This window comes from Fundulus heteroclitus, chromosome 21, assembly GCF_011125445.2.
Source record: "Fundulus heteroclitus isolate FHET01 chromosome 21, MU-UCD_Fhet_4.1, whole genome shotgun sequence".
Lineage (NCBI taxonomy): Eukaryota > Metazoa > Chordata > Actinopteri > Cyprinodontiformes > Fundulidae > Fundulus > Fundulus heteroclitus.
The window spans coordinates 9,512,639-9,533,028 of NC_046381.1; the positions used below are offsets into that span (position 1 = coordinate 9,512,639).

The 20,390-nt window shown below is 40.3% G+C and overlaps 1 protein-coding gene across 1 annotated transcript; it reads right to left on the minus strand.

Moving 5' to 3' along the window:
- Nucleotides 1-2,649: 2,649 nt before the first annotated feature.
- LOC105918115 (regulator of G protein signaling 20) lies at nt 2,650-13,871 on the minus strand. Its single transcript, XM_036125598.1, has 5 exons — nt 13,753-13,871; nt 10,711-10,871; nt 6,139-6,222; nt 5,812-6,046; nt 2,650-3,428 (listed from the first exon to the last, which is right to left on the minus strand). Exons 2-5 carry the CDS (start codon nt 10,866-10,868, stop codon nt 3,240-3,242), a joined length of 666 nt encoding a protein of 221 aa, XP_035981491.1. The 5' UTR covers nt 10,869-10,871; nt 13,753-13,871; the 3' UTR covers nt 2,650-3,239.
- Nucleotides 13,872-20,390: the final 6,519 nt, after the last annotated feature.

Sequence of the window (20,390 nt, forward strand, 5' to 3'; positions counted from 1 at the left end):
TTGGTCGCTGTATGAATCTGAGTCCAATTGGATGACGTGCCTCTGGTGTAAAGTGCTTTGAGCGGACAATATCACCAGAAACGTGCTTTATAAATTCAGTCCAGTGACGACTGAGGAGCCGTTGTTCCTCTTACGTCCAAACTGGAGCCTTTCAGAAAGAGAGTTCAGTATCCAGTAGCACGATGTGGTACTGAAACAGAGGGAAGCTGGTTTGCAAACCAAATGCTGGGGGATTATTGAATCAAAGGCTGAACTATAATCAACAAACAGCATTTGTACAAAAGTGTTCCTCGCCTGCAGGTGTTGAAGACTGAAATGAAGTACGGATGAAAAGCCCTCTTCTGTAGAAAGGTTTGAACGGTAAGCAAACTAGAATGGGTCAAAAACACGGCAATAGCCCTACAGAACGGTTGCCATTCAGGTTATTGTGACCTTAATGGACGCTGTTGTGATGGTGGCTGTGTTAAAGCACGATGGAACAATGGCCTGGGTCAGAGAGGTATTGAAAATATCTGTCAGAACCTCAGGTACCTCATCCGGCCTAACTGCCTTCCTTATGTTGACGTTCTTCAGCGTTCTCCAGACCTCCACACTTTCAAAGGACAGTGTCTGTTCTAGAAAGGACTCAATTTTTTTTTCCTATAGAGATGAGTGCCTCAAACCTGCCCAGGTCGTCTTTACAGGACACCTGTGAGGTGTTGTGACATACTACGACCCTGATCCTTTTTTTAATTCAGTTTTATTTATATAGCGCCAATTCATGAAACATGTCATCTCAAGGCACTTTCCAAAGTCAAATTCAATCAGATTATACAGATTGGTCAATTTCCTAGATAAGGGAACCTAGTAAATTGCATCAAAGTCTTGACAAGCAGCATTCACTCCTGAAGAAGTGTAGAACCACAGGGAGAGTCGTCTGCATTGTCCATGGCTTTGCAGCAATGCCTCATACTGAGCAAGCATGAAGCGACAGTGGAAAGAAAAACTCTCCTTTAACAGGAAGGAAAACCTCCAGCAGAACCAGGCTCAGTATAAACACCTCTGCCCTCCCGCGTCCTCCGCATATTGGTAGACTGGTAGAGACTCCACGTTTTATGGCCATAATCACTCTTTGCTCGTCTTGTTGCAGGTTTCAGGTTGGCTGTAGCGATTTTAAGAGACATCGGGTCTCACGATTCAAATGCATCATTTCATGCTTTGAGCGTAGCGCACATATCTTGCTGCAAATGTGTCCGCACCGCTTATATCCAGCGCGGAACATACACGCGTCAAGCATTAACCAGCTTTAAAGGAACAATAAGTAATAACGACGCCTCGTGGTTCAGATCTGAACGACACACACGACGCCTTTCACGGAGACCCGCCATTTAGACAACAGTCCTGCAGCTGTGAAGCTCCACTGAGCCGAACAGGTATGTATTCTGTTCTATTTCTGGTCCGCTTCTCTTACTGGCTTCATTGTTTGCAGGCTGTTGCTGTTTTTCCAAAATAAAATACCAAATGATGCGCTCTGTTTTGGGAACCCTGGGAACTCTCATATGATTGGCTGAGGAACCAGGAAGTAAACACACGGGCTACACTCTGAACCAAAGTTCTTCTGGACCGTACCTCTAGGTTTGAAAGGAGAAAGATAATGGTGACGGAGAGGACCGATTGTTTATAAGGAATGTTACTTCCATCCCAGGTGAAAAATCTGAATAATTTTGCTTGATTTTACAGTCAATATCTTACTTATAGCTCCTTTAATGCATGCATTTAGAGGGATGTAACGTACTATGACTTTACAAATTTCTACGGCAGTAGCTCTCTCTGGTTGTACATAAATGTTTTCCCATTAAATTACCACCCCCTTTTGGCTTATTGTATTTTATTTCTGTGTTTTTCGCTTAATTTTTGCTCTATTTGTTGGTAACCAGAGCACTTTAAAACATTTATTCGTTATCTGATCAGCCTCTCCCAACAGATTTTTGGGGATTATTTGCGCTCCTGCGCCTACAGGTTCCTCCAGCAAAGGACACATTTCTGACATTTCCTTGTGCAGATCTCAGCTAAAAAGTAGGAAAAACCCCAGTGTTACAGAGTAAGTTTTGTCATAATTTGATTCAGGGTAAAAGTTACCCAGCTTTCTGAAACAGAAAACCCAGGGTATGTAGGAATTGACCCCAGAACATACTCTGCATTTCTACTAACCTAACCCTACTTTGTGAAATGCATCCCAGGACAAACACTTGGCGTATGTTGTTTTATGTGAAGATGAATATATGTTTTTTTTTGGTGTTTTTTATAGTGACTATGCTCATTTAAAAGTTTGTATGTATTTTGAGATGTTGAAGATGTGCTAATGGAGCACTTATGCAGCCTAATAAAGAAAATAATGAACATTTGGTCAATGCTCGTGTCAAATGAACATATAATTGTGCTTTATTCAATTCGTGAGAATTCAAATAGCTATTTCACACAAATTCCCCCTTTTTTTATCATACATAAATATATCAGTGTTCATGGTCATTTATTCAGCATATTTTTCCCTGTTCTGTTGAAATCAAATATATGACTAATATCACAGTATTGAAACACACAGACAAGATCAATTTCTGGGTATCAGCTCGTCGAGTTGTAAAAACTTTTTTTTTTTTTTTCTTTTTTTTTACTTTGAGAAGAGCTGAAAGCACCAACATGATGTGACGTCATTGTCGCTCCCTTCACGTCGGACTAGAAGGTGCTTGTGTAGAAGATGTTGTTCCAAGGCACTTTCCTTTCTTCCTAAGGTACATTTAAATAAAACCTACAAGTTTCTACAAGACTGAATATGCATTAGGCTCACAGTATACCTAAATACAAATGCAGTGCTCACAGATACATGCTTTCCCGCTTTAAATAAGGTAGAAAAGTGCAATGTCAAGCGCTAGGGAATATATTTATATATATATGTATAAAAATATAGATATGTTTTCTGAACAAATATAGTAACGGATGCCGAGCCTAGCATCCTTGTTCTTGGTTGCTCTGAAGGGTTTGGAAATCCACTAATCGTGCGGAAATAAACAGCAGTTACAAGCTAGATAAAGACTGGCTTTCAGCTGTGTTCATTTTCCTGTCTTGTCCTTCTCTAAATAGCAGGTCTCTGACTTTTTTTCTTTACACAAAAGATCCTCCTTTTTTTTTTTTTGTTAAAGTATGTGTGTGTCTGGGGGGGGATGCATGCGCTGGAAAGCTAACGGTGCTGCAGCGGAGGGAGTTCACGGCTCGGGCGGAGGCTCCTCCAAGCTCTTCAGCAGGTCTGTGTACGCCGACGAGTTTATGTAGCGAGGGTACGAGTCTCTCTGCATCAGCGTGTAGATCTGCTGCTGAGCGTCGTCGAACGTGCACGAGGTCGGCTCCAGCATGTTGCGATTTATCACCTCACGAACGCGGGAGTCCAAGCTGACCTGCGGCGGCAAGAAAGAGGAGTGATGCAGAGGTGAATAATAGCCTTATTTTATTTTGATCAATCATGAATTAACTGAGAAACCACATCTATTTGGTGCAATCTCACTAGTCACACCCATACCTGATTACCCAGTGGTCTGAAGAATCAGGAAATGACTAAAACTGAACCTGTCTAACAGCACAAAGTAGGCCAAAAGACCTCAGAATGCAGCACGTCATGCCCCGATATAAAAATGTTCAAGAAGATAAGATTATCTTTATTGATCTCACAATGGAGAAATTCACTTGTCCCATCGGCTCAATAGTCAAAAGTCAGAAGAAGGTGCCAAAGTACGTAAGTAGAATCAGTTAGATACAGCTATATACAATTCTATACACTTTTATGTATAAATAGGTTATTGCACATATGTTATTCACTTTATACAGGATTATTGCTCAGGATTATTGCACGGGTTATAGCACCTTGTATAAATAGCTTATTGCACATAGGTTATTACAGTTATTGTTGCATCTATGGTGCATGGTTGCAGTAATTACTATAATGGTTACTATACTACAATACTATACTATACTATACTAATATACTACTACAATACTATACTATACCATATTTCCCTAAAAGATGGGAAACACAGTTATTGACCATCTAACAGCTTCAAAAGGGAAGCATTTCTAAGGTTTTGGGCATGAAGTGAACCACGGAGACGTGGAACGGGGGTGAAGCTTCCCAGGAGGGACCGTCCGCGTCGTCCAGGAGGTCAGAACAGAAACCACGAAAACATTTAAAGCACCGATGGCCCCAATTTGAGTCATTAAGGAGCCGTAAGAACGAAACTATAGCAAAACTTGCATCATTACAAGATGACAGCCACTGCTGAGAAATAAAGAACCGAAAGGCCGAGCACATATTTATTAAAAGCATCTTGACTTTAGCACAAATGTTATGCGTGCCATCACATGTTAATTGCATTTCAGAAAAATAACAGAAGAATGTGGAGGCAGTGTGATGGAGCCATGCATTCTGCTCCTTTCCTGCAGGAGAATAGCAGATAGAAATGCTGTGATAAAGGAAATACTGCATGCATGTGCTTGATCCAGTACAACTTCGGTTGAAAATTTGGATCCCTATGGGTCGTAGAGGTGTTATGGGGTTAGAAAACAAAATAATTCTTTATGATGGTTTAAGACCCATGTAGGATGTCCAACAGGTTTGGACCCAATGGGCCTTTTTTAATCAGCCAGAGGAGGTCCGACACAGGAAGCCTGTTTCGAGCCTCACTTCCACCTTAAGCAAAGTGCACATACCAACGCTGCCGGGATATCTGCTCTGTTTACACACACATTTACAAGAATTTTGTTGAAATTGCTGTTTTTCACGTACAATATGGCCGGGACCTGTTGAACCACTAACGGTTCTGGTTGATTTGTTCCTTGTTTGGTTCTTGTACCGTTATGGAAAGAGATCGTACAAAACCGAGAACCAAACTGCATGTTGATTGAAAAAAAAAAAATGAAGGCTGCAGGTAGAAAGTGATGCTTGCATTTCTATGTGTTTCACGACATTTTGGAAGACCCACAACGTCCTGAGGACATCTCTGATATTTCTGACATCTTTCGATCCAGCTTGAGCCCAGAGTGCTGCTCTCATGGTCGCCTAATTCTTTATTCTGACTTCTCTCGGGTCCAATTATCGTATCTGGCAGGACCTGAGCAGTGACGGAGGGTCTGATCCTGTTTTAGAAAACTCATTTCTGTGCCTTTTTCCTCAACAGAGTTTTATGGCTCTGTATCTCTTCAGGCTGTTCGACATTCTTCAATCTGCTTGATCTTACATTAAAGCTTAATTTCTGATCGCTGTGTCTCGCTAAGAAGAAGCCGGGACTAAATTCTATTATTCTGTCGACGAATCGTAAAAATGATCCAAAATGGTACAGAAGAATATCAAATGTGAAGCTTCGGTTACACTGCTAAAAGTGAACTAAAATTAAATAAAAAAAATTTCTTAAAATGAGTGTATTTGTCCTTGATTTGAGCAGGCATGTTTAAATGATCTGCCAATGCACTTCAAACAGTGACAACTCATCTTCGCCATCTTCTTTCATTCCATTGGCAGATAATCTTTTTTCTGCTCAAATCAAGGACAAATAGACTAATTTCAAGAAAAAAATTACTTACTTTCAGTCCCCTTTTTGCAGTGTAGTGGAAACCCTTCAAACTTTATCGCAGATTACGATAAAAAAAACCCCAGCAAGGCAGGCCTGCAGACCAATCCCTGGACCAGATCAAATAATAACTTCCATTTTCACTTATTGATTCATTTTCTGTCCACTCCCTTTTCTGTCCACTTATTCTAACCAGGTTACACCCCCCCCGTCGCCTCACCTCCTTGGGGGAAAGAATGGAGATGAAGTCCTCGTATATTTGGCGGACCTTCTCCTCCACCACGGTCTTGTTCGTCTCTTTTTTCAGCTCCTCACAGGCGAGCCAGAACATCATGTTCTCCTCGCTGAACTCCGTCCTCAGGAACTGCCTGAAGCAGCTTCGGCCAGCTGCGCTTTTCATCAGCCTCTCAAACGACACCGCCCAGCAGCGAGCGTCGTCCAGAGTGGGTTTCGGGCTGGGGGAAAAAAAAAGGGAAGATTTCAGTTCGCAGCGATGGTTTGGGTTTTTGACAAAGTCATTTCTTAGTGGAGGACGGGGAGGAGTCACCTTTCTTCACAATTAGAGTTTCCCTCTGGCCGCTGCTCCAATGTTGACCTCTGTATGGTTTCTTCCTCGCCTCTAACAGTCAAACTGAAATAAAGAACAATTAAGAGGAGGCGGTAAATTTGTCAGCCCTAACAATAAATCCCATATTCAGAATGTTGTCCAAGATCTTCAGACATTTCTTCAAATATTGCTTTCATCTTCACAATGGTCTTCATCAAGGCACGTCCTTTGCAAAGGTATTTCTAAAACATTCGCTTTTTCAATTTTTATCTCATATTGGACCCAGAATCCTAAAACTGATCAATTATGAATGTTTCTTTATATATATTTTATCACGAATGAAAGTACGACACAAGCATTTAGGATTCAGGTGATGTAGGGGACACGGCGGTGGTGGACACACAGAAAACACCGTGTGATGTAAAATAACGCTGCGTATCACATGGTGAAGCACGGCGGAGGCAGCGTCATGCTGTGGGGATCATTTTCTTCAGCAGAGACAGGGAAGCCGGTAAGAGTTAAACACACAACAATCGTGGAGGAAAACTGGCAGCGAAAGCCTCCACTGCAAAAACCGAACTAAAAATAAGTAACATTTTCTTAAAATTAGTGTATTTGTCCTTGATTTGAGCAGGTAAATAAGATGACCTGCCAATGGAATAAGATTTGTTTTACTTAAAATAGGAACAATTCATCTCCACCATCTTATTTCAAGTACAGGATATCCAATTATCTCATTTTAGGAGTAAAAATACTCATTCCATTGGCAGATGATCTTATTTAACTGCTCAAATCTAGGACAAAAACACACATTTTTAAAGAACATTTTACTTATTTTTATATCCGTTTTTGCTGTGTCGGGACTGGGGCAGAGGTTCACCTTCCTAGAGGTTTAGATCAAAGGATATCCATCTGCTAAAATCACCAAGTTTGTGACCAAGCATGGATCTGATTGAGGATTTAAAAGAGCTTTGGACAGATCCGACTCACCTGTCGAATCTGACTCAGCTGGAGCTTTATTGTTCAAAGAAGAATGAGCTGAAAACTTCGGCCTCTAGATGTGCAAAGGTGGTAGAGATGAGCCCCTTTGCAGACATAATTGCACAGAAAAGCCTTTTAGATTTCTTCTCGTAAAACAAAAGGAAAGAAGGATTTCGCAACCTTATACACCTTGTTCGTACACTGCAAAAACAGAACTAAAAGTGAGTGAAATTTTCTTGAAATCATTGTAATTTTCCTTGATTAGAGCAGGTAAATAAGACTATTTGCCAATGGAATAAGATTTTTGCACTTAAAATAGGAACAATTCATCTCTATCGTCTTATTTCAAGTGCAGGATGTCTAATTATGTTATTTTAGAGATGAATTGTTCCTGTTTTAAGTGCAAAAATCTCATTCTATTGGCAAACAGTCTTACCTGCCTGCTCAAATCAAGGAAAAATACACAAATTATAAGAAATTTTTACTTATTTTTATGGTAACGTGGCAAAATGGGGGGAAAAAGTTCAAGGGTGGAAAAAAAACCTTTGCAAGGCAGACACACGGAGAACATCCAAACACGAATTCTCTGTACGAACCTCCCGACGTTCTGGAATTGCTTGAACCAACCCGGTGTTTGTTGCTCATTTGAACCGACACAGCGGCGACGGCGGGTTCTCCTGGGAACACCTCGGCCGATAATTAAGCGTTTCGGCTACCTTGTTGCTCCTGTGGCTCTCACCTGTGCATAATTAAAAGCATTTCCCTGCTTCTGCTGCAGCAGCAGCTGTGCACGGAGTAATTGGTTCAGGTGAGAGTCCCCCGTGGGCCATCCCAGCTGGGAATGTGGCCGCTGTGCAATGATTGCAGCCAAATTCATGTACAAGTAGAGATGTAATGAATTGCTCATCTCCTGCGGGGGTGCATTTAAGGTGGCGTCTCCCAAGGGGGAAGCTCGGGGTCCGCCGGGGCGTAACTGCATAACAGGTTAAAATCTCCAGGGTGGGCTCCAAGTGTGGCCCCTGAGGGCCTGTTGTTCTGGGAGGAGGCTGTGGTTCTCAAGAGATGGAGCTGAAATCTCCCACTGAACAGTTCTGGTCAGAGACACATTTATATGTATTTAGAAAAGCCATAATATCTTCAACTGTGTGGAGATAGTTTCAGTCTCTGTGGTTTATTTACTTTTTTTTCTCCCCCACTTCCAAACTTCTTCCACCCTGAGTGAGACGATTCAACTTCAATTCAGTTTTAACGTTCAGTCTTCTTGAGTTCACCCCCGCAATAATTAGAGTTAAATCCGACTGACCTGAAATAGAGTTCAGTAAGGTCTTAGAGGGATTTTCATAATATTTCTTCATTTGCATCCTTTACCTAAAGCCAGAGTTGCCTGTGGCCTGACTAAATAATTTCATTTTGCAAATATATCCAACAGGGGAACATTACACTGCTGAAGAAATTTAAGAAATTTGGCCTGTCTTCTCTAACACCCAGTGGGTCGAGGCATATGACCGTTCACACTGAGCCTGGTTCTGGTTCTGCTGGAGGTTTTCCTCCCTGTTAAAGGGGAGTTTTCCTCCCCACTGTCGCTTCATGCATGCTCAGTATGAGGGATTGCTGCAAAGCAATCAACAATGCAGACGAGAGAAAACTTTTTGACCAACTTGTCTGGAAGATTTGATTTTGTAAAGTGCCTTGAGAAGACACGTATCATGAATTGGCGCAATATAAACAAAATTGAATTGACTTGAATTGAAGTGAGAAATCCCTTTTAATCAGAGTATAATGTAAAGTCGGATCAACTTGTGGAATATTGATCTGAGTGGCTAAAAATTACACTTCAGCAAACTGAACCGGCCTGCAGCACCAGTTTTTTTTTTTTTTTTTTTTTTTAGTTTCACTTTCCTGCTGACTTCAGATTAAGCCCTGTGTGGGTTGATCATTTTCATTTTCATCAAATGATGTGGCGTCCTTTTGTTCCCAACATATCACCTTATTCCATAGCAGGATGGATGTCCAGCAGGGTTTATTTCCAAAAACAGGAGGACATTTCTCCTGTTTTAGCCGCAGTTCACAGGCTACGGAACCATTTCCAGATGCATTTTTAAATTATTTTATTTTATTTTGAATGTTGCGTGTGGTTTTATGTTTTTTTATGTATTTGCTCTCTTTTTGAGTTGTGCTATTGTGATTGTGCTTTTATATTTTATTTAGCAATATTTTTTCTAATGTTTTATTTATTCTTTTTTTTTTTTTTTTTACATTTTTATCTTTTATTCTTGGCATTTCCTTAGAACTAACTTTAGATTGGACTAGTTTGTTTATATTTCTTCCCAATTTTCTTCCCAATTTTCCCTGCTAATAATTGTGTAACTATCTGTGTCCTTGCCACTGTCACACCCGAATTTCCCCAACGTGGGACACTAAAGGAATTCTTATCTCATCTTTCTATTACTGTGTTTTATGAGCCTTTAGGGTGTATGAAGCACTTTGGCCAAGTGAGTTGTATTTAAAGTGCTACAGAAATAAAGTTGAGATGAGTTCAATGTAATGCAACACTCTAACAAACTGGAAGTTTTTCCAGAATGGATGAAAAGCGAGGACAGAAATAATGAAGCATGGTGGTGGCAGGGTTACTTTTCTTCAGATAAAACTGAGCTTGTGTTTTCAACGTGGATGAAATCATGAACATTTTCAAATGTTCTTTTCAGTTGCAATGTTTTCCAACATTGCTGCACTGATTCCCACTCACTGTATGATAGATTCGTCACAGACGCTGCGCCGTAGTCTGAAGATCAACTCATCACCAACATGTGGGATTTGCACAACTAATTGTTACCCTGTCAACAAGTTCGACTCAGGTGAGAATCTCTGCAGCTCCTCCCGAGTTATCATGGATCTCTCGGCTGCTTCTCTGATCAAACGCTGTCCTCTTAGCTCAGGCGGACATCCATGTCTTGGCAGGTTTGCAGTTATGCGTCAATGTTTCTATTTATAAACGATGGATGGCGGACTGAACAATACCCTGTGAGATTATTGGAGGTTTCAATGTTGTCTTGTGAACTAGTCTGTTGTGTTCTTTGGTCCTTATGGTGCTGTTTGGCTAATAATATTAAATATTGTGTGTGTGACTTCACAGTCCTGTGCTACTCTTTGTCGATCTATATAAAAAATGCCAGTAACATACCAAAAACAAGTAAAAAACAAAGCAACTGGACTTGTTTTCTGTAGCTGAAGACGTTTCGCTTCCTCTCCAGGAAGCTTTCTCAATTCAAAAAGTCTGGATTAATGTGGAGTACCAAGCTTTATACTACTGCCTAACAAAGGCTTTCTAATGGCTTAAATGCCAGTAACATAGTTACATCCGTTTGCAAGGCACTATGGGTAACTGGTAAAAAAACATGCATTAAACCTGTATGAAAAAATGTTTTTAGGCTAGTTTTAGTTTTGCAAAGTACATTGACTGCAATTTTTTTTCCACCTGACCAGAAACCAAAGTCCAGGGTGAAACCAATCAGTTTTTAGTTGATTGTAATTTCTGAGAATGTTGACCATAGCCAGATCTTAACACTGTTGCGGCGGCGGCGGCGTTATTACCAGGAGCAGCTACAGCAGCAGCACCAGCAGAAGCAGCAGGCGTTTGAGGCGTTGGTGGGGGTGTTTCCCATTTTGTGGCGCGCTTGGAGGACACTGGCAGCTGCTTCCTGGTGAACCTGCATCTGTCTCTTGCGCATCTCCGCCCGCTCTGAGCCCATGGACTGCAAGCAGAGGAGAAGCACAGAGTTAGAGGAAGCCTTGAGCTCGAAGCATTAGGAGCAGGAACGATGCGAGACGTCGGGGAGCGAGAGACACGAGACGGGAGACGTTGAAAGGCCTATTTGGTGATAGGATCACCTTAGATTGGGAAAAAAAACACATGAAAATGACAATATATAAATTGGTCAAACCTGGACTGGACTTTCTATACTCATTGCAAATTTATCAATAAAAAGAGTGTAGTTTGGAAATTTTTGCTATATTACTGAAACCAAATATCCATCCATCTAAGACCTCCTGGGGGGGTCATCTCCAGATTTATGGATTAGAAATTTTGGAGTATATCCACTTTTTAATATGGCAGATTTCTGCTTTTGAGCATGAAAAGTTATATTTTTTTCATCGTAAATTTACGACTTTTCAACATTGCAGAACATTTTTTTTTGCTCTGATGAACAAAGCAAGTTTTTTTCTCGGAAAGTTTTTGGTTTTTTTGTGTAAATGTACTCCTCCGTGGCCAATCATTTATTTTCTTTAACCTACGATGGCCCTAATCCTATATTTTGTTTTAATTACCAGAATGAACAAAGTCATTATATTAGGTGTATAAGGTCACATATTCGTTTGCGCAATAGTTTCAGAGTCCCGATACTAATCATAATTTCATGATGAGGTGCAAAAACGATTAAGCATTTTCTTATATTCTCATAATTTACACCAAAAGAGACCGAAGGAGGTCGCCAGTTTCTGGGACTGTTATTTTGCGGATCACAGCTTGAAAAGTTTGGGAACCTCAGTTTTAAACATATGTTTGACGTGTTCAACAGGACCAATCAGGCTCATCACAGACTCCTTTTTTCAACAATTTAAGTTCTGTCAGTTGTTTTATTTTGGCTTTTGATTTTCAGTTTGAACCTTGCTTTCAGTGATTCGCCTAATCTATTTGTATTTGTCACTTGCTCCTTGTGCATTTTGAAACTCTGCTTATGTATAGTTACAATTCAGTAGCATCAATGCAAACAGTTGCAGTTTCGTCTTCATCCTATGCAACTGTTCATAGAAAGACAGCGCGAGAGGAAAACACCGCCCACACCAACGTGGAAAAAGCACATCACTGTGGAGGAACTCTTCTTTGCAGAATCGTTAAAATCTGACCACATTGGAGGGTCTTGAAGCATGACCAGCCTTTTTATAGCATCTCAGTTGGATTTTGTAGACTTTGACTAGGCCACACCAAACTCACTAGTAGGATTTGGACCACAGATCTACGGCATAGTCCAGGTGGTCATGAGTTTAAAGCAATGAACTTAGATTTGACCGTTCAGATGATGTTGTTGTTCTGAAATGCCGTTGGTTTTCACTTGCTGACTTTGGATGAACGCCTTCCACTCTCGTCTTCTCAGTTTACAGAAGATTCTCCCTACAAGCTTGAAGATCATCCAGACGCTTTATTTATTTACTTTAGGACAATTTGAGAATTTTTCAGTTTATGTCCAGCTGCGCTTTTGGCCTTGCAACTTTTCCCCAGTTCTTATCTAGTGGCTGAATCGTGAAGATGGATCCAAACCAAAACAAGTAAAGTCTGGGTTGCTTTAGATGTTCTTGGTTCCTTTACGACCCACTGGAAGAGGTGTTGGAGGACCCTGGGAGTAATCTTGGTAGAATGGCCAGACCCTGGAAGGTAGATGTCGGCATCCACTGATCGATGTCAGGGAATTTGTCACTTGAATCTCTTTAGTTCGTGTCATGATTTGTTGCTTTTTGAGCTCTGTTAGCCTATTTCATGCCATCATCCAGCTTCTAGATAACACATTTCTTTATACCTGAGTGTTGCAAGTGAAAGTATCCAAAAAAAATAAAAAAATGGTTAAACCCGGTTACTTTTTCCCCACAGCTTAGGTTGAATCCCCTTTTACCTTAACCCCCTAAATCCTCATTTGAAACTTGTGACTTGTATTTACATAAATTATATTTAGATAATATTAGAAAACAGTTTATGGGTCTGGCACATTTAAGCATGTCGGAAAAAAAAAAAGCAAAAGCAGAGGAAAGATACTTTTTCAGAACTGTTGGTAACCGATTTACGCCAATAAATCAACTTTTCAATGATATTCCAATGTATTGGGCCTAACCTGTATATATATATATATATATATATATATATATATATATATATATATATATATATATATATATATATATATATATATATATATATATATATATATATATATATATATAAAACTATTCTTTTTTTTTTTTTTTTTTTTTTGCAGGATGCATTTGTACATTTTGAGATCATGTTCTGTGCAGCGTTTTAGGTTTTGTTAACGCATTTTCAGAGCCAACTGTAAAGGAAATCCTCACAGCATTCTGGATTAGGCTGAATGTAGAGGGGGGATGCCAGCATGACGAGCAGCTCCCCTCCTCTCTGTCAGTGAGCATGACAGCGGCTCGGCGTCACTCCTCGGACCGCAGAGATCACATCCATCAGATGCATCCTCGGGAGGATACGCACGCGTGATGGCACATCCAGGCAAAAGCGCTCAGCCCAAAGCGAGCGGCCATTTATAGAAATACAATGAAATCATTTGATCAGAAGGGCTGATAAGATGTTGCTTTCCTCCCGATTGCTGTTGTTTTTTTTTAAGCAAAGAGCACTGACAAAAAAATAATAATCTGATTAAATTAGCGATGATCATACAGAAATCATGATGCGGATGAATAATCCTAACATTTATGTGGATGCTGGAGAATCCAGATAAAGATGTTCCTGATTTACCCGCGTTGCGTGATATTAAAAGGAGCACAAACGCGAGCGCATAGCGTTTATTTACACGAAGGGGGCATAATAAAAAAAAATGCAATAAATCGCTTACTTACTGTGTCACCATGAATGCCAGAATACAGGTGATTTTCAGCTCGATCACATCCGTCTGCCTCCGACTTGACACAAACCAGTTGGTCTCCTCTGCGCGCATGCGTTCCCTGCAAGTGTGAAAAAGATTTGTCTGCAACCACATGCTTGCAGGCACGGCCAGAACACGATCTGCCGAGGCGACGGCGTCTTCAGGAACAAACCGGGAGCCTGCAAGGCTTCTTCGTGGCTCTGGTCAGTGCTCATGATTCTGACACTAACCAGAAATCTTTTTTTTTTAAACGCAAGATGCTGTTTATGATTAAAAAGCCTGGCTTCACACAGCATATTTTAAAATTGCACACATGCTATTGCAGTTATATCAGGGTCTTGAATTTACCAAGCTGATAACGTTTCTTCTTTCTGTACATGCTGACGCTCAATAATTCAGTCAAACATCTGAAAAAAAAAAAAAAACTCCTTTCCAGCATCCAGAATCCCTCAATCTGCATCCCCACTTCTCCCGATGCGGCGCAACAATGCTTGACTCCACCAGAGGGCAGTAGAGATCCATACAAACAAACGAGGGTATCGACAGCAAAAAGTTTTATTTTAATGTAGGCAAATACGTATTTATGTAAGCGGTAGGGAAAATAAAAAGCGTGGAAAATAAACGAACAAATCATAGAAATACCAGCTAAGTGATATATTAAATGTATAATTAAAGTTTGAAGTGGAAATCCATTAAAATAATGCTATTTATGTATTCATGAACGAGTTACAATACTATCTATCAGTCTATCATGAAATAGTTTAAACAGTTTTTGTAGTTCATCAAATAAGCACTTTCATGTGACTGTTTACTGCACAACAACAACAACAACAACAACAACAATAATAATAATAATAACAATAATATGAAGTATGTTGTTTTACAAGAAACACAGGACAATAAAATGTGTAATCTAATGTTTATATGAGCTGTTATGCATTTTATTCCAACTTGCTTTTATTCTGTTTTTATTTTCCTATGTTTTAATCATGTAAAGCACTTGTCTTTGTACTGAAATGTGCTATAGAAATAAATTTGCCTTGACTTGCCTGTTATTTAAACTAATGGTTCCCATACTTATTTGTGTTTTACAAATAATTTACACATAAAATATACTTATTTAGTTCTGTAATGTATGCATTTCTAAGACATGAATAGTAATCTGATAAACTATTAACTTAATGACTTATTTATTTCAAGGTAATCTGAACAAAAACAAAATGAACAAAAGCATATACATATGGGGGAAGCAAAGCTGGGTAACCATGGCTTTATTAAATGACCACGGAGTTATAAAACCAGTCTGAGCAACTTCCTGTTCAATCTCCTCTGTTGCACGCCGAGAGGAGCCAAGAAGTATAAATGTTAGAAATAAATTCATTTCATAAGCAGCTTTTAGTTAATCTATGAAATATTTGATTTTAAAGGCTGTTGTGCAGGGAATTACTAACATCATGGGACTGCATTAAAAAGCTGTGCATTAATATTTCATTGTATTGCTAATCCATATATCATAACTTCAGAAATAAATTATGCACATTTTACTAAAGTGCATTGCTGAATACTAACTGTGGCTGTTTCATCACAACCACTCCTATGAAGATTTTAACGACATTAATATCTTCAGCCAGGAAGTAGATTTTGTAGTAAGTTTATTTGGTCAGAATAACTGTTGCCCCAGCTTCTCCGAAGATATTTCTATGTTTTTGTTTCAGCTTTGGCTCCTTTTTCAGCCCCTTGCACCCAAACATGGTTTCCAGTTGTGTGGCATCTGCTTCTGAATAAGGAAAGTGAACGAGTGTCAGGTTTTGAACTTTATTTGCAAGTCACGCCTCTAAGGAACGGGAGGAAAACAAATCCAGTCGCTTCATCATTGGCTGCTTTATGCCAAGTTTATGGCTCACGCAGTTCCTGGTTGTATTGTTGGACCTGGAATGATTTCTGCGTGTACCAACTTTTTTTATTGCTCACTTTTTCAAAGATTACGCTAAAAAAATGTTGTCTTTGTGACCTGCTGCTAAGCATCTGCCATACCTTATGCAGTGTGCTGCTTCAGTTTAGGAGACCTTTTATGTTTTATATGTTTATTTTGTGTTGTGAGTAGATTTTTTTTGCATGGCCTCGAAACCCCTCCTCTCATTTGCTTTTTGAGATGGTTTTCAGTTTTTTTTTTTTTTTTTTTTTGAAAAGCCGTTCACTCATCCAAGGTTGTATTTTGAAATGATGGAAAGGAGGGTTACTTGACTTGGAAAAAATGCAAGAGAGCAGAAATTTAAGGAATAATTATTCAGCTGTTTGTGCTTTTTGCTTATTTCTCCCTATCAAAATGAAAATGAGATGTTGCACCTTTAGCGTTTACTGTGCATCACTGCAGCCTTTCTGTTTTAAGTAAAAACACAGAGCTTATGTCATCCATTTCTGTCAAAATGTCTGTGTGCTACTGTTGCACCCTGGTGTTTGTCCCCCAAGATTACCCAAACCATGAGAATCTCATCCTGGCCCATGCTTCGAGGGGCTTTTGTTACTCAGCATCTTTGCAGTCAAAATTGCTATGTAAAAGTGCAATTAACTTTTAAAACCTTTATATAACGTAAGTAATACACACCTTCTGGATGTTAATCTAAATTACCTTCACCTTTAATAGCTCCAGTGGAAGAACTCTGTTTATGAATATGGTTAGGCTTTTTTTTTTTTTTTTTTTGGACTAAAAGTGTTGCTGCTGCTGCAGCAGTGAGGCAGTTTAATTTAATTTATTCATTGGGAGGCCCTGCCAAAGTTTGAAACATTCACTCAGATTAAGGCTTGAATAACAATTTATGTCCATGTAAAACCCTAAAGTCGTACGCATTATAAACTCCCAGAGGAGGAAGGGGGGGTAGACCAGCCAATTTAGCTTTACAGCCACATCCCTCACTGGCTTCTCTCAAACTGCGGGCACAACTCTCAAGAGCTGAATTATTTTTCCAGGAGTCTGTTTTTATGCAGCAGCTGGCATCTCTCGGGGGCGGCGGCGCACAATCTGACCAGAACAAGATCTATACGTGTCACTGCCGCGGCGCAGGCGCAGTCGCTCCATCTTCTGCAGACACACGCGGGTGAAAAGCCAATCAATTTTGGGAACACTTCTGATTTGTGTGTGTGCCGGAGTTTCATTGGCCGCTGCGCCTTGTAAAATGTGATTATCCACTTCAGCTGAAGTTGCGAATGTGGCGGTGCGTTGGTGATTGCAGGAGAGGAGATGGCCTTCCCACTGTATGTTGGAAGGCCATCTCCCCCCCCCCCCCCCCCCACACACACACACACACACACACACGCACACACACTGGGAGTAAATCAGACGTCTTGTAAGCTGCAGCAATCTTTAGGAGGGATTGCTTCTGTAATGGACCCTTCTCTCTGGGGACAGCACCGTTACTGTGATCTACAGCTGGAACACATCTGCACCTCTGGGAGCATTTTTATCTTCCCGTACAGCACGGAGCAGGAAAATCCAGCTTTGACTGTACGAGACGAGAGTTTTTAAAATTCAACGGGGTGTCAGTTTTTTAAGAGCTCGCAGCCCCTAAAAACCTCCACACCGAGAGTAAATCATCAGCTGCGACACTTTCTCACAGATTGAGCTCGGAGGATGTGCGCTCTGAATATTGTGTTCCACGTTTTTTTTTCTTCCTTCCTTTCCAAGTCTGCTGCTCGATTCATTAAAAGTTATTACGTTCTGCCTCAGAAGTAATTGTTTCTCACTCATCTTTCTCCGTCGTAATTTAAAGCGGAGTTAAATGCTATGAATTCATGAGCACGAGTTTATCTCAGAGCCACAGAAGGTTTGAACCACACAATAAGTTTAACATTTAAAAAAAAAAATATATAGAAATAAATTCTGGATGAAAAAGCTCGGTTACCCATGCTGCATTGGCGTTGACTGAAAAGGCACAACGGATAGATAGATAGATAGATAGATAGATAGATAGATAGATAGATAGATAGATAGATAGATAGATAGATAGATAGATAGATAGATAGATAGATAGATAGATAGATAGATAGATAGATAGATAGATAGATAGATAGATAGATAGATAGATAGATAGATATGTGTTTTTGCATAGTGGATAAACAAGTTTAATGGTGATGGTCAAACCTGGTTGTTCACGTGTAAAAGAGGACCATCAGCCGATCAACTGATCATGCTCTGAAGGTCACTTATTGTTCCCTTTGGGCTGAACCAGTCTGTGACTTAATGTTTTTTGGGGTTTGAAAGCCAATGGTGTGTTATATTTAGAAAATGAAGGTCTCCGTTTCTCTGAAACTCCCACAGCATGGGGGATGACTGCTGTGTCTGGGTTTGGGACCCTCGTTTGCACCTGTTGGCTGGATGGAGTCCTCAAGAAAACCTTCAAAGGGAGACCCTCGGAGAGCCTGAAAAACTGTTGACAAAGACCAATTTAAAAATCTGAGAAAATATGGCTGCTTGGAAGCAAAAAAGCTAAGAAATGGGGGCTGATTCAAGACCTTCACACACTAAGTTGTAACTACATTATTACACCAAAATGTCAAAAATATATTGAATTAAAGGAAAAGGAAAATACTAAGCTATATTTTTGTGGGTGGAAACAGTAGAATCTCAATTTACGGTTATGTTTCACAGAATTTACCGGATTAATAAATAAAGCTCATCAGAAACACCTTCCAAAGACGAGTTCCTAAGAACAAAATATTTTTTTGCATGCATGCACAATAGGCATGCATTATTGCTTGTAACATTTAACAAGAAGACAGGAGCAACTCAGAGGGAAGCCTGTGTCCAGAAGCTGTTTCGTTGTCTGCTTCCAAGCAGGTTGCTCCTAATCTCACCTATTAACACATGATTCCTCATTTGTTTCGTCGGTTCAAAAATCAAAGTGTAAAAACTCCAATTTGCTTGTGAACACGAGCAAACCGAGTAATTCAGAGCACGGAGCTGTTGCCTGGTAACTGGTGGAAACTGGAGGAAGTTGCTGCTTCCAGCTCCTGTTCGCCGCTCAGAGTTTACTGTAAGTCACTGATCAGTACGGAAATCCAAATTCATAACAATGGCTCATGTTTTCTGGGATCTATGGCACCCAGCCCACATCAGAGGGTTGTAGGCGATCGCTTTTGTTGGCGCTACACAGCGGTGCGATTGGTAGCAATGTTAACTAGCAGCAATAAGATCCTGCGTTCAAATCCCGGCCCCTGGTCTTCCTGCAGGAGTCTGCATGTTCTGCCTGAGCGTGTGTGGCTTCTCGTCTGGTTCCTCCTGCAGTCCCAAAACAGGCTGTAAACATGTCTCTAAATTGCTATGTGGGGCTATTTGTCCTGTGGGTCGCGATGTTGCCCTGTGATGAACTGGCAATCCCCCCGTCCAATGACTGCTGGAGATGGATCTTTTTCCTTAACTTTAAGTGTGCTAAATGGGATCTGTGAAACATTTAGAGCCAAAAAAGGTAAGCTAGTTATTTAGACCTGGATGGATGGATGGATGGATGGATGGATGGATGGATGGATGGATGGATGGATGAATGGATGGGTGGCTGAAATGAAAGAAGATCAATAGATTTATGGATTAGGTGGAAGGAAGACAGGATGAATGGTGGAAGGAAGGACAGAAGACAATATGGAAAACAAAAAAAAGGAAAGAAGGATGATTGGAAGGAGGAAATTAAGGAAGGAAGGATAGAATGATTGGTGGGTGAAGAAAATAACAAAGAAAGAAACTCAGTAAGTAAGTAAGTAAGTAAGTAAGTAAGAAAGAAAGAAATTAAGAAAGACAGAAAGAAAGAGAGAACGAAAGAAAGAGAGTGAGTGAGTCAGTGAGAGAGAGAAAGAAAGAAAGCAGGCAAGAAAGCAAGAAAGAAAGAAAGCAAGAAAGAAAGAAAAGAAAAAGAAAGAAAGAATGAAAGAAAGAAAAAGAAAGACAGTAAGCAGGCAAGAAAGCAAGAAAGAAAGGCTTGGGATGTTAAAATTGGTCTCCTGTGAGCATAGCTCTGACAGATTCTTCTAATTTCACAAAGAGCAACCAGCCCAACATCATATTACAGTAAAACCGCTTTTGATTTATTTTATTTTCCCACTAAATAACTTCAGTGTAACAACCAGATTAATCTCTTCTTGATTAGCGGAACTTCATTCGAACCCAACATACAGGACCACTCTGTGAGCGAATCGATGGTAATTTCCCACATTCCCCCAAAGCAACGTGTCCACTCAGAAGTGGACGTGTCTGTCTCCATTTCCAACCGGCACGCCGTCGCCAAAGATCAGAAGAAGAGAGAGAGAGGACCTCAGACGGCGGCACGTTGCTTTCATTCTGACAAATGAACACTTCAGGGATGCATTCATTTGCTCTCTTGAACGCAGCTGTCGTTTTGTTTGTTGCCGAGAGAACAAACTTCATCCATAACGTTCTTTGCAGCCAGGAGGTTGATGAATATTACCTGGGAGTGGAACGTTACGCTGCCGTTTTTTCTTTTTATTCAGAGCTGGAATTAAAAATGAATGTTCCCTGACTTTCTCTACAATGTGCCTGGACACTAAATAATTTCTCAGGGCTGCCAGATATTTCTGCACAGACCCAAGCTCTCTATTATTTGCTTC